At 32.3% G+C, this 12,661-nt stretch overlaps 1 protein-coding gene across 2 annotated transcripts in view; it reads left to right on the forward strand.

Annotated features, from left to right (window-relative positions):
* Nucleotides 1-12,661, forward strand: part of LOC142330463 (uncharacterized) — a 41,506-nt gene that overhangs the window by 7,495 nt on the left and 21,350 nt on the right. Inside the window, exon 2 of one of the 2 annotated variants that reach the window (XM_075375710.1) lies at nt 1,607-1,756. In XM_075375710.1, the coding sequence (XP_075231825.1) occupies nt 1,626-1,756 (131 nt within the window). In that variant the 5' untranslated portion in view covers nt 1,607-1,625. Of the gene's footprint in view, nt 1-1,606; nt 1,757-1,908; nt 2,028-12,661 lie in introns of those variants that run through there. The other variant, XM_075375717.1, reaches the window with a different exon arrangement.

The following is a 12,661-nucleotide window of genomic DNA, read 5'->3' on the forward strand; positions in this document are numbered from 1 at the left end:
AGGCGGTGTTGCCGATGGTTGGCCGACGGAAATTGAGGAATATGGCTGTTGTAGTAGATGGACAAATAATAAAGGAGGATAAGGTAGTTAAGTACTTAGGGGTATACTTGGAGAGATCCAGGAAATTTACTACCCATGCCAGGGAGGCTGTTGCAAAAGCTGAGAGAACAAATTGCTGTAAGGAAATTGATGCTGACAGTCTGGTCCCAGAGCTGGTGTAAGGAAATTTATTTTATCAGTAGCAACATCTGTACTGTTATATGCGGCCCCGGCCTGGAGGTCAGTTCGAGAAATTAAGAGATGCTGTGGGCTTTTACAGTCATTCTAGAGTAGACTGGTGATCGCGTCAGCTATGGCATACCAAACAGTATCTGGAGCAGCGGTCGGAGTAATAGCCGGTGTGCCACCGTTCAGCCTCAAAATTAATTTGATTAGCAGAATTTACGATGGGGTTCCAAAGAAACAGGAAAACCAAATAATGCTGGAAGAATGGCAGGCGTCCTGGGAAGCCTCAACTAACAGAGCGTGGACCAGGCGTCTGATTTCCCGACTTGAACCCTGTGTCCGGAGGGGGTGTGGGGGATGTCATACTTCCTCACGCAGTTCCTCTCGGGCCACGCGGGATTTGGGTCATACCTAAACAGTTTCAAATTAAGATCCTCACCTGATTGTATACATTGTGGAACGGAAGATACTCCGGAACATGCTTTTTCTTGTTTGTAAGAGATGGAATGCTTTTATGTTCTCGCCTGAACTAGCCAGTTTGACACCGGAAAATGTGATAGAATTTATGGTGAAAGAAACTATACAATGGGAACTGTTATCAAGTATGGTTAGAAATATTCTCAGTACAAAGAAAATAAAAACGAAAACAGGAATACTAGCTGACTAAGCTGGGTACTCGGTAGGATTTTTACAGTGCCACCAGCAGAATGATAGTTTCTGGGAAAAGTCTTCTGGGAGGCAGAAGAGCAGGTCGTGCTCTTCAGGTTTGTCCTCCGGTCGGGAGGACAAAGGGGTGAAGGACAGATCTCTGCTGAGCTGTCCGCTGGTCCTCGCTTGCGTGTATCAACGACGGTGAAGGCGCACGGGACCCTGAATCCCCTGAGTCCGAAGACTCCCGCCGGGGCCGTGGTAATGCTTCAATGCCGGTCTGGCCCAGGACGGAGGGAGTTGGTGAGGGGGTTTAGGTTTAGTCGGTAGGGCATAAGAACATTCGGTTTAGTCGGACGGGCACTTTAGTTAACACCTTGCGGAACCTGTGGCGAGTCCAACACTGCCCTTTATGTACGTAAATGGTATTCCCCCTCCTAACCAAAATAAAAAAAGCTATAGATTCAGTTGCTAAATTATTTCCCTTTCCTCCTGAATTGTCCTGTACATTTGTACTACTGGAATGGGGTATTTCTAACTCTATAATGATACTGAAACCTAAAATTAATATTTTTTAAACGTGTAAGTTACATTTGACTTGATTTGTTCTAAACTTGGAATTAACTACTAAAATTTGAAATTTATAGAACATTAGAAAAGTTTTAATTCATTTTATTTCATAAACAAAACTAATAACTAATAAAACTAATTTTTTTTAATTATTTTTTTACAGGAAAAAAAAATTTATAAAAATGTCATTTATTTGTGTCAATGATTACGAAGTATATTCTAAAAACGTATTACCAAAAAATGCTTTGGATTATTACAAAAGTGGAGCTTGTTCACAATTAACTTTAAGGTTAAATATAGATGCTTTTCAAAGGTAATTTGTATTAATTTATTATTTTATGACTGATAACATTTTTATCAAAATGTAATATACTAGCAGAAAAATAAGTTAACAAGAGATTTCAATTTATTACTTTATAAATTGTTTTTATACTTATTTATTCTCTGTTAAAGCACTTGCATAATATATACACTACTTCCCATGGCTTCACTCACATGGATTCTGGAGTTGTACCTACAAAAAAAATCTAATGTTTTTAAAGAAACATTAGATTTCAAAGGTTGATGTTTTCATGGACATACTGGTAAGTTGGTCTATTTATGTTTAAACTGGTTTAAATCTTAATTGATTGACAAAAGTAACAATATTTTGATTTTGGATCAAACTTGAATGATAAAACAATGGAGAAAGTGTGCTGGAGTCATTTCATAAAATATAATCATTGTTCATACATACTGTTGAGATTTAGAATTTTCACACAAAAAATCTGTTCTGTCTACTTGCCCTTCAAATTGAATTTCTAAAAAATGTAAAACTTCAATTTTGATTTCAAAGAAAAGTCTAAATACCAATTTTCACTACTGTACTACCTTCAGTTTCATATAGAAAAATTTCTTCTCTCCTTTTGCCGCCCCAAAATTAAATTTTTGAAAAATGGTGAAACATGTGTAATCTTATTTTCAAAGGAGTGTTTAAATATCAATGGCACTCCTTAATTACATTTTCACTTCGATATGAGTTTTTCAAAATTTGTTAATTTATGGCACACAGCAAAAAACGTTTTACTATGTACATACTTACAAAATCATTGTTAGTTAAATTATAAAAAAAATAATCATGGTAAATCCTATCTACTCCATATACAGTAACCATCATTACATTGAGTTCAGTACATGTTGTTTTAAACTATGATGATAATAATAACAATAATTGCATCTAAAAAAACTATTGATAGTGCAATTAAAAATATTCACATCTCTACTCTTTTTTTTGTATTCAGTCATTTGATTGGTTTGATGCAACTCTTCAAGATTTTCCGTCTAGGGCCAGTCATTTCATATACGTACATCCTCAACATCCAACATCCTTAACAATTTGTTTTACATACAGAAAATGTTGCCTGCCTGGACAATTTTTCCCATCTAAATGTCCCTGCAATATTAAAGTGACTATTCTCAGATGCCTTAATATATGGCCTGTAAGTGTGTCTTTTCTTTTAACTATATTTTACCAAATGCTTCTTTCTTCATCAATTTGCCACAGTTCCTCTTTATTTGTCACTTTACCCACCCTCCTGATTTTTAACATTCTCCTGTAGCACCACATTTTAAAAGCTTCTAATCATTTCTTCTCAGGTATTCTGATCATCCAAGTTTCACTTCCATATAATACTAAACTCCAGGCATATACTTACAAAACTGTTTTCCAGACATTTAAATTAATTTTTGATATAAGCAAATTATATTTCTGAGTGAAAGCTTGTTTTGCCTGTGCTACTTGGCATTTTATACCACTCCTTCGTCCATCTATAGTAATTCTACTTCCCAAATAACAAAATTCTTCTACCTCTGTAATCTTTTCTCTTCCTGTTTTTATATTCAGTGGTTCATCTATATTATTTCTACTGCATTTCATTACTTTCGTTTTCTTCTTGTTTATTTTCATGCATAGGACTTCATCCATGCCGTTCATTGTTTCTTCTAAATCTTTTTTACTCTCAGTTAGAATTACTATATCATCAGTAAATTGTAGAATCTTTAACTTTTCAGCTTGCACTGTTAAATTGGATATAAATTGTTCCTCAACATCATTAAAAAGTAACAGGGATAGGGAAAATCCTTGTTGTACACCCTTTTTTATTTTAACTTCTTTCGTATGTTCTTCAAATACAGTGGCGGCTTGTAGCTAAAATTAGTGGGGATGCTGCTTCAGAAATTTTTTTTTTTCTAGTTTTCTAGGCCATGGTTAAAGTTTTCTGTAAAATAAAAGAATCAAAAAAAAATGAATCAAATAGAACGGGTGGAAGCAGAATAATAATCTAATCCTTCACTTTACCACATTCAAGAATATGGTATGATTATTTATTCGGTTTAACTGAAAAAGTAATAAAAGCCAATACAGATAATATTTTTTAGTATTGTTAGATAATAACTTAATAAAATGTGTGCTTAAAAACACTATCGTCCAGTGGTGCTTAATGTAAATTTATATATACACAAAAACAAATACATAATTAGTTTTTACTAATTACCTTCTCTTTCGTCCTTCCAGTGGGGTTTTGGACAGATTTGGCAAACAAAGAGCCCTGCTTTCTGCCATTTTCTAATCATTGTTGAAAAAACAACTAAACCACTTTCATATTTCTTTCACCAACTAAACTAGAAAAGGGAACAAACAAGGAACAAACAAACACGTTCTATTCACAGAAAACAAAACAAACAAATAAGTAATAACAGCCTTACAAATTCATAACATTTTTCTATTCAGCTTTATTCTGTTTTCTTTTCAATAATAAAGATCTTTTTTTTTCTTAAATTTTATTATTTCGATTTTCTCAGAATTAAATTCTGTACAATTTTTTATAATAAAATTTACGATTTATTAGCCAACAAAGTATTGCACTTCAAACCTAAAAAAAAAAAAAAAAAAAAAAAAAAAGAAACTGAAACCACTTAAGTAGTTAAGCTTTGATATCCAAGGTTTTCTACCAGTTTTCTTTGTTCTGCCTAAGTTCCCTTCTGCTGAGTTAAGAATTTCCTTTTTAACTTCTCCCATTTTCTTCTATATTTTCTACCTTATCTTTTTTACTTCAAAATTCTCCTTTATGCTCTGTCTATTTTACCAATGATTATGTCTCTCTTTTTTTACTGAGACTTATCGACCTTTTCTTTTGTATTTTAAAACGGTGTACCAACTTTGTTTAACACATTATCAGAATTTAACTTTCCTGTATGCTCCGTCTATTTTACCAATGTCTCTTTCCACTTCTGAACACTTTTCTTTAATCCACTCTTCTTCTGTTAATTTACACTTCCTGTTGATAGTATTTCTTAATTATTGATAGTTCCTTTTACCACTAGCATTCTTATAAAGGTGTTTTTTGTTTCAAAAAACACCTTACCTTCCACCAGCATGTCAGGGTCAGCACTGCGGGAGTGACATTGCACTCTCTCCCTTGCAGCCTCGTGTCCAGCTTCCTATTTGCACATGTACGCAACAGCCAAACATCACGCCACTGGAACTTTGAAGTGTACAGTTCCACACAAAAAGTTTTGTATCTTTTTCATAAACTGGGGTATGGCTATTGACAATAAGCTTAAGGATTACATACTCATATTGTACACATATAAAGAAAAATTAAAGAAGAAAGAACTCATTATATTAAATGTTATTGAAAATATCAAGTGGAAGTAGGGGGTGCTGCTGCAGCTCCACAGTGCCTATACACGAGCTGCCACTATATAATTATTACTGTTGCAGTTTGGTTTCTGTAAATGTCAGCAATTGTTCTTCTATCACTATACTTGAACTGTACATTTTTTATAATGCTGAACATTTTATTTCAGTCTACGTTATCAGATGCTTTTTCTAAATTTATATCTATATTTATGTGGTAAATTCGGACCAAAGGTCCAAGATTTCTTGTTGGCAAGTTCTGAAAAGGACTGTTGGGTATATCTAGCAACATGGTCTGCAGTTTGTAACACTGTAGGCTTGTGTCTGCGTGGTCAGGAGAACCTATCTTCTTGGTTTGTCTGACTGCCAGTATCTGCTAGCTCATTTAGCCAGGCTGCACCATGGGGAGGCGAACTAGCATATATTAGTTTGTTAAATCTTTTTTGTAATTTTGACTGTAACTGGTGTTATGTTTTGTTGTCATATGCTAAATAAATAATAAATCTAAATTTATAAATGCCAAGTATGTTGGATTTATTTTTCTTTAATCTTCCTTCTATTATTAATCTGAGTGCTAAAGTTGCTTCCCGTGTCCCTATACTTTTGCTGAAACGAAATTGCTCTTCTCTTAACACTTCTTCCACCCTTCTCACAATTTTTCTGTACAGAATTCTAGTTATGATTTTTGATGCATGAGTAGTTAAGCTAATTGTTCTATATTCTTCACATTTATCTGCTCTTGCTTTCTTTGGTATCATGACAATAAAACTTTTTTTGAAGTCTAACAAAACTTCCCCTTTTTCATAAATATTACATACTAGTTTCTATCTATTGCTTCCTGAACTGCACTGCGCTGTAATTATGCAGGCATCCCATCTATCTCAGAAGCCTTTCTCCCATTCAAATCTTTTAATGCTCTCTTAAAATCAGATCTCAATATTGTATGGCCCTTTTCATCCTCTACAACATCCTGTTCTTCCTCTTTAACACTAGTTTTTAATTCATTTCCTCTGTATAACTCTTCAATATATTCCATCCACCTATCAACCTTCTCTTTCGTATTATAAATCAGTGTACCATCTTTATTTAACACATTATTAGATTTTAACCTATGTACCACAAAATTTCTCCTTAACTTTCCTGTATGCTATGTCTATTTTACCAATGGCTCTTTCCACTTCTGAACACTTTTCTTTAATCCACTCTTCTGTCGCTAATTTGCACTTCCTGTCTATAGTATTTCTTACTTGTTGATATTTCCTTTTACCTTCTTCATCACTAGCATTCTTATACTTTCTATGTTATCCATCAGCTGCAATATATCCTTCGATATCCAAGGTTTTCTACCGGTTCTCTTTGTTCTACCTAAGTTCACTTTTGCTGATTTAAGAATTTTCTTTTTAACATTCTCCCATTCTTCTTCTATATTTTGTACCTCAAATTTTTTACTCAGACCTCTTGCATGTCCTCCTCAAAAATCTTCTTTACCTTCTTTCCCACAAGCTTCTCTAAATTCCACCGATTCATCTGACACCTTTTCTTCAGGTTTTTAAACCCTAATCTACATTTCATTAACACTGAATTATGTCTCTATCAATGTATGCTCCAGGATAAGCTTTGCAATCGACGAGTTGATTTCTAAATCTTTTTTTAACTATGTTATAATTTATCTGATACCTTGCAGTATCACTTTTTCAGAACTTGTATATTCTTCTATTATGCTTTTTAAACTGGGTGTTGACAATTACTAAATTACACTTTGTGTAAAACTCAATAAGTTGGTCTCCTCTTTCATTCCTTTTGCCCAGCCTGTATTCACCCACAATATTTCATCCTTGGCTTTTCCAATGTTTGCGTTCCAATCTCCAACCATTATTAAATTTTCATTCCATTTTATATGTTAATTGCTTTCTCAATTTCTTCATATACACACTCTACCTCATCAACACCATGGGCACTTGTAGGTATATAGACATTAACAATCATTGTCGGCTCAGGTGACAACATTTTATCCTTATTACAATGATTCTATCGCTATGCATTTTGAAATACTCTACTCTCTTCGTGTCTTCTTGTTCATTATGAAACCTACTCCTGCCTGACCTTTATTTGAAGCTGAGTTAATTATTCTAAAATCACCTGACCAAAAATCGTGTTCCTCTTCTCACCAAACCTCACTAATTCCTACTGCATCTACATTTAACCTATCCATTTCCCTGTTTAAATTTTCTAACTTACCAATCTTTTTAAACTTCTAACATTCCACAATCCAATTCATAGAATGTTATTTTTTAATTTTCTGATGATCCTTCCTTAGTAGTCTCCACCCGGAGATCTGAACAGGGGACTAGTTTACCTCTGGATTACTATACTGAGGAAGGTGCCTCCATTTTTGTTACGTGAAAATGCAGAGATATATTTTCTTGGGAAAAAAAAAACAGCTGAAGTTTTTCATTGCTTTCAGCTGCACAGTACTCAGAAGATTGGGTGATGTTGATATGGCCATTTAAGTCCTTCTGACCTACGCCCTTAACAACTAATGAAAGGACTGCTGCCTTCTTTCAGCTATCACTACTTAGTCTGGCTCTCAACAGATAGCTCTTTGATATGGTTGCATCTTCTGTCTAGCTTCTCTGTATCACTGAGCACTCAAGCCCCTCACCTTTGGCAATGTCTCATGATTAATAGAGGGAGCCACTTCTCTACAAGTTTTACTAAATTTCCTCCAAATAAACAGTAATGGCGAATTCATATGTTGTGATGTATGAGCTCTTGGCACAGCAAAGTATCCTCTGACAGGTCGCCCTTTGACAACTGGAATATAAATACACACTTAGCTCAAAATCCAAGAACTATCAACATGACCATTTATTAATTTATGCAAATATAAAAGACATGTTAGATTTCTTCTGTGCAGTGGTGAAGACTGCTGAAACTCTTCTATCAAATTAACTCCATGAATCATGAAAGGATAGAAATGCATTTTTAACAAAAACATTTTAGCATTCTGATCTCAATACTCTCAATTAGTTTACTATTATTTATATTTACAAGATTTTAAACAAGGGAATTTTACTCTTAACTGTGACCTGGCCAAGGAATAATATAAATTCATTATCGAATTAAATTCCTTCCTTAGTGGGTGCCTATGTTATAAAAACATGCGTTGTCCAAAATTCATCTATCTAGGTTAGTAATGTATGAAGACATCTTTTTGACATTTCTATGTTTTTTGACTAAAGCGATTTTGAAACATTGAAATTTGTCAAAACACAATACTAAAAATTTTGGCCAATCGCTACACTTTTCTATTATAGTTGTAGCAGAAATAAAACTTTAGCCAGAAAAGTAAAAAGAATATTCTGAGGAAAACAGTTTATATTAAAAATAAATTAAGTTTAATTCGTTAATTACAATCAGTATTAAAATTATTTTAGCTGTCCTTTATTAAAACGACATTTGAAACATTTTGTATTCATTTCTCCTTCTTTTGTCATTTTCTTTCTTGGTTTTTCAATACTTCTTCATTTTTTCGCTTTGTTTTTGTCTTTTCTCTTCTGGTCAAATTTTTCTCCTCTTGGAAATTGCTGAAATCTTGTACAAGTTTTTTGAATGGGATTCTATCATGTACTATTTCTTTGGATATTTTCATTTTTGAAATCACTAAGCTCTATTGATTTCTGTTTTTTGTTTAGTGAGGATTTATCATTAGCTCATAAGCTGACTGAATAATTCTTTGGGTTCTTCTTTTTCTGTTGGAATTTTGACATTTACCCAATTTCATTTTATTTGTAAAAAGCACTTCTGAATTTATATTCATTTTCACCTATTTTTATGGGTCCTAGAATTTTTCTTCATTTTTCCTGTTGAATTTATTTAACCTGATTACAAACTGAATTTCTGATGCGTACAAGCTTCTGGTTTGATCACCACACAAAAAAGAATATTATTTTATGTGAATAAACATAAGATTACTTTATTTTGAATAAAAAAATTATGGAATAATTTATGAAATTAAATTTATTGAAAATATTTTACTTTAAATGATGGATGCAGTATTAACGCACTAAGGTTGTCTACTTTTTTCTATGTGTTGTACTATTTAACTAGTAATAAATACTAATAACTAGTAATAATTATTAATTATAATTTTGTATTTATTATAATTACTTTAAATACATAAAGTATTTCAAGTAATTAAATACTTCATGTATTAGAAAAAAAACATAATTATAATTAATAATTATTAATAAAAATAACAAAACCTATAAAAAAATCATAAATTATAAACATTGTATATAATTATTAATTAGAAAATAAACAATAATGCTCTTCTCTTATGTAATTAACCAACAGCCATAAACAGTTTTATAACCATCATAACAAGATCAAATAAATAGTTAATTTTTTTTTTTCTATTTGTGACCTCATAATAGTTCATGTCAATTGAAATCTACACAGAAAATAACCTAATAAAGATAAATGAATCCATTAATTTATAGTCAATCATTCTTCTGTTTATAAAATAAATAAATTTTAAATAATTATAGATGTGACATACATTATTACATATTACTGGCAAGTTAATATTCTATGTGATTTCTTGTTCTAAGCAAAATTGGCTTACTCATTATGTTGGGTACGCAGAAGGAAAAAAAATAAAACAAAGGATAGAATAATTAAAAAATATATGTCAAGAGCATAATATGATAAACTACATTATTCATAACTGACAAATAATGAATGATATTCAAAATATAAATAGGTTTAACTTATTATTTAATAATAGTATAAGGTTATGTATAACACCAAGAATACTAATAGATATATCCAAGAGATATTGTTCAACAGCAGTACTTGGATATGAAATTAAATATGCAATATTTTTAATATTTTTCAAAAAAGTGTTTATCCATGGTAGATATTAAGGAGTTTTTTAAGAACTTTCATAAAATGATTTGTTTGTTATTAACCAATAAATACCCTTATCATAAAATTATGTCACCTTTTAAGATAAGATGATAAACGTTTTAAAGGAAATAAAAAAAATACTATAATATAGTTTATGTGGATAAATATTATATAAATTTTTTGAAAAATAATTGAACCAGTTTCAAAATGAAAAGAATTAAAATTGAAACTTATTGCCCTGAAAAGGAAAAAGTAGTTTTTCCATTTTATCCTTATAATCTTTCAATCTAATTTTTTGAAGTCAGGGCAAAATTTAAGCAAATTTTTGAATTGATATCTTGTGTACTTGTATTACATTTAAATGTGGCACCAACTTCAAATAAATTTTAAAGATTGTACTGAAAGCATAATGGGAAAATTAATTTTTTTCCTTTTCAGTGAAACATTTTTTCTTTTTGGAGTCAGTTCAATATTTTTATTATTTTATTCTTTTTAATTTTGTAACTTAGTCAAAGCAGAAATATAGGCCTATAAAAGAGACTGTTCATAAGAGGAAAAATGTTATTGAAGTAAGGCAGGCTCATTCTAAACAGCTTGAGATTCGATGGAAAAGATGGGATCAAGAATTTGATATCATACATGAACAGAATCTATCTAAAGTGAGGAAATACAGAGCACTTCATAATGTTCTTAGGAGTTACAAAAATTCAGTATAAAGAAAAGTATTTCATTTACCTAAATGAAAGTTGTACGAGATGATGCAGGAACTCAAACAGTTTTTGTTAAAATCTATAAATGTTCAATATATGCTCCTCTGGTAACACGGCACACATCAACACGAAAGTCTAGCTCTTTCCAAACTCGTTCTTACATGTAATTTTCGATAGAGTTGATTGCGTTGATTATGCGATCATTTAGCTCAGCGATATCGTGTAGCATTGGTGGGATAAACACCGTATCTTTCACATAACCCGAGAGAAAGAAATCACATGGCGTGAGGTCTGGTGATATTGGTGGCCACAGCATAATGTGTTGGTCTTCTTCAGACGCACGTCCTATCCAGCACCGAGGTAATGTTGTTTTAAGGTACTGTCCTTGTTATGAAAATGGGCAAGACAACCATCTTGCTGGAAAATGAAGTCGTTGAGTAACTGAGGCATAAGCCATAATTGTAACATATCCAGGTATATCATTACTGTCGTTTCCATAAAAAAGAACGGCCCGTACACTGCCTCACGAGAGATCGCACAAAAAACGTTTACTTTCGAAGAATCCCGAATGAGTTCCACATAAGCGTGTGGGTTTTCAGTTCCCCAAACTCGCACGTTATGACGGTTTACTTTGCCGCTAATATGGAAAGTAGCTTCGTCGCTGAAATTATCTTGTTTAGAAAACCTTCATCTAACAACACCTTTTCCTGTAACTGTAAACAAAAATCGAGCCTACGTGTTTTATCTCCATCAGAAAGACGCTGGATTAATTGAAGATGGTACGGTTTGCATAATAAACGTTTACGAAGAACACTCCACACTGTTGTTTTCGGATTTCCTAATTCTCTGCCTGCAGCTGCAGTCGATTTTGACGGGCTGTGAATGAAACTTGCACGCACACTTTCGTCATTGATGTCTGAGGTTGATGGACGACCAGTTAATTTTCGCTTGCACAAGCAACCAGTTTCACTGAATTGTTTATTCCATGCACGAATTGAATTGTCACTTGGTAGCTCCTTATGAAATTTCAACCGAATTCACGTTGCACAGAAATTACAAACTTGGACAAATGAAATTCTAACACACAAAACGACTTCTCGCTTCCCGTGGCAGCCATTTTCTCTACTGTCGAAGCCTAGCGAGCAAATGGTTTAATAACTGCCTAGAATATATGGAAAAAAACTATTTAAAGTACTCTTTCGTACAGTAATTGTTTTATTCTTATGAGTGGAATAGTTTTTTGTTAATGAATTTTCGAAACTCCAAAGAACATTATGAAACGCTCTGTACATGTTCTCAAAAGAACATAATCTGAAACTGATCATAAACATGATTTGATTCGTAGCACCTTTAGAATGAGACTTAAGAATAAAGTTTTTTGTTATTCATAAACGTATCTGAAATGAAATACCTGAAGAACATTCAGATCAATTGATTATCATGAGAGAGCATCAAGGTGAAAAATTACAAAATGAAGGAGCTGATGAAAATCATTCATTTAGAGAGAATGCATCAGTACCAAGTAATCTAAGAGATGTATTCAGTGCAAAAGTTTGTAAAAATTAAAGATGAAAAAAATTTATAGTTTCTTATTGATTATATATGACAAAGCTATCTTACAGTAATATTAATTAACTATATCAGTATTTCTCACCCAATACTTTTTTTAATGATCTATTTAAGTCTAATATAGTCAATGGTCATCATCATTTGGTAAGGTGGTAATTGAGAACCTCCTCCTTTTTGAAGATGGTTAATAATTAAAATTTGGAGTCTATTGAAAACTTTTATTACCATTGACAATTATCAATAAGAAATCAACACATTTCAACCAGTAATAAACAACTTATTACAGTGTTTTTATTATTTGTTCAGCAAACAACAACAGGCTTACACCTAATTACAATCACTTTATGATTAA

Source organism: Lycorma delicatula, chromosome 1 (genome assembly GCF_047948215.1).
Source record: "Lycorma delicatula isolate Av1 chromosome 1, ASM4794821v1, whole genome shotgun sequence".
In the NCBI taxonomy this organism is placed as follows: Eukaryota; Metazoa; Arthropoda; class Insecta; order Hemiptera; family Fulgoridae; genus Lycorma; species Lycorma delicatula.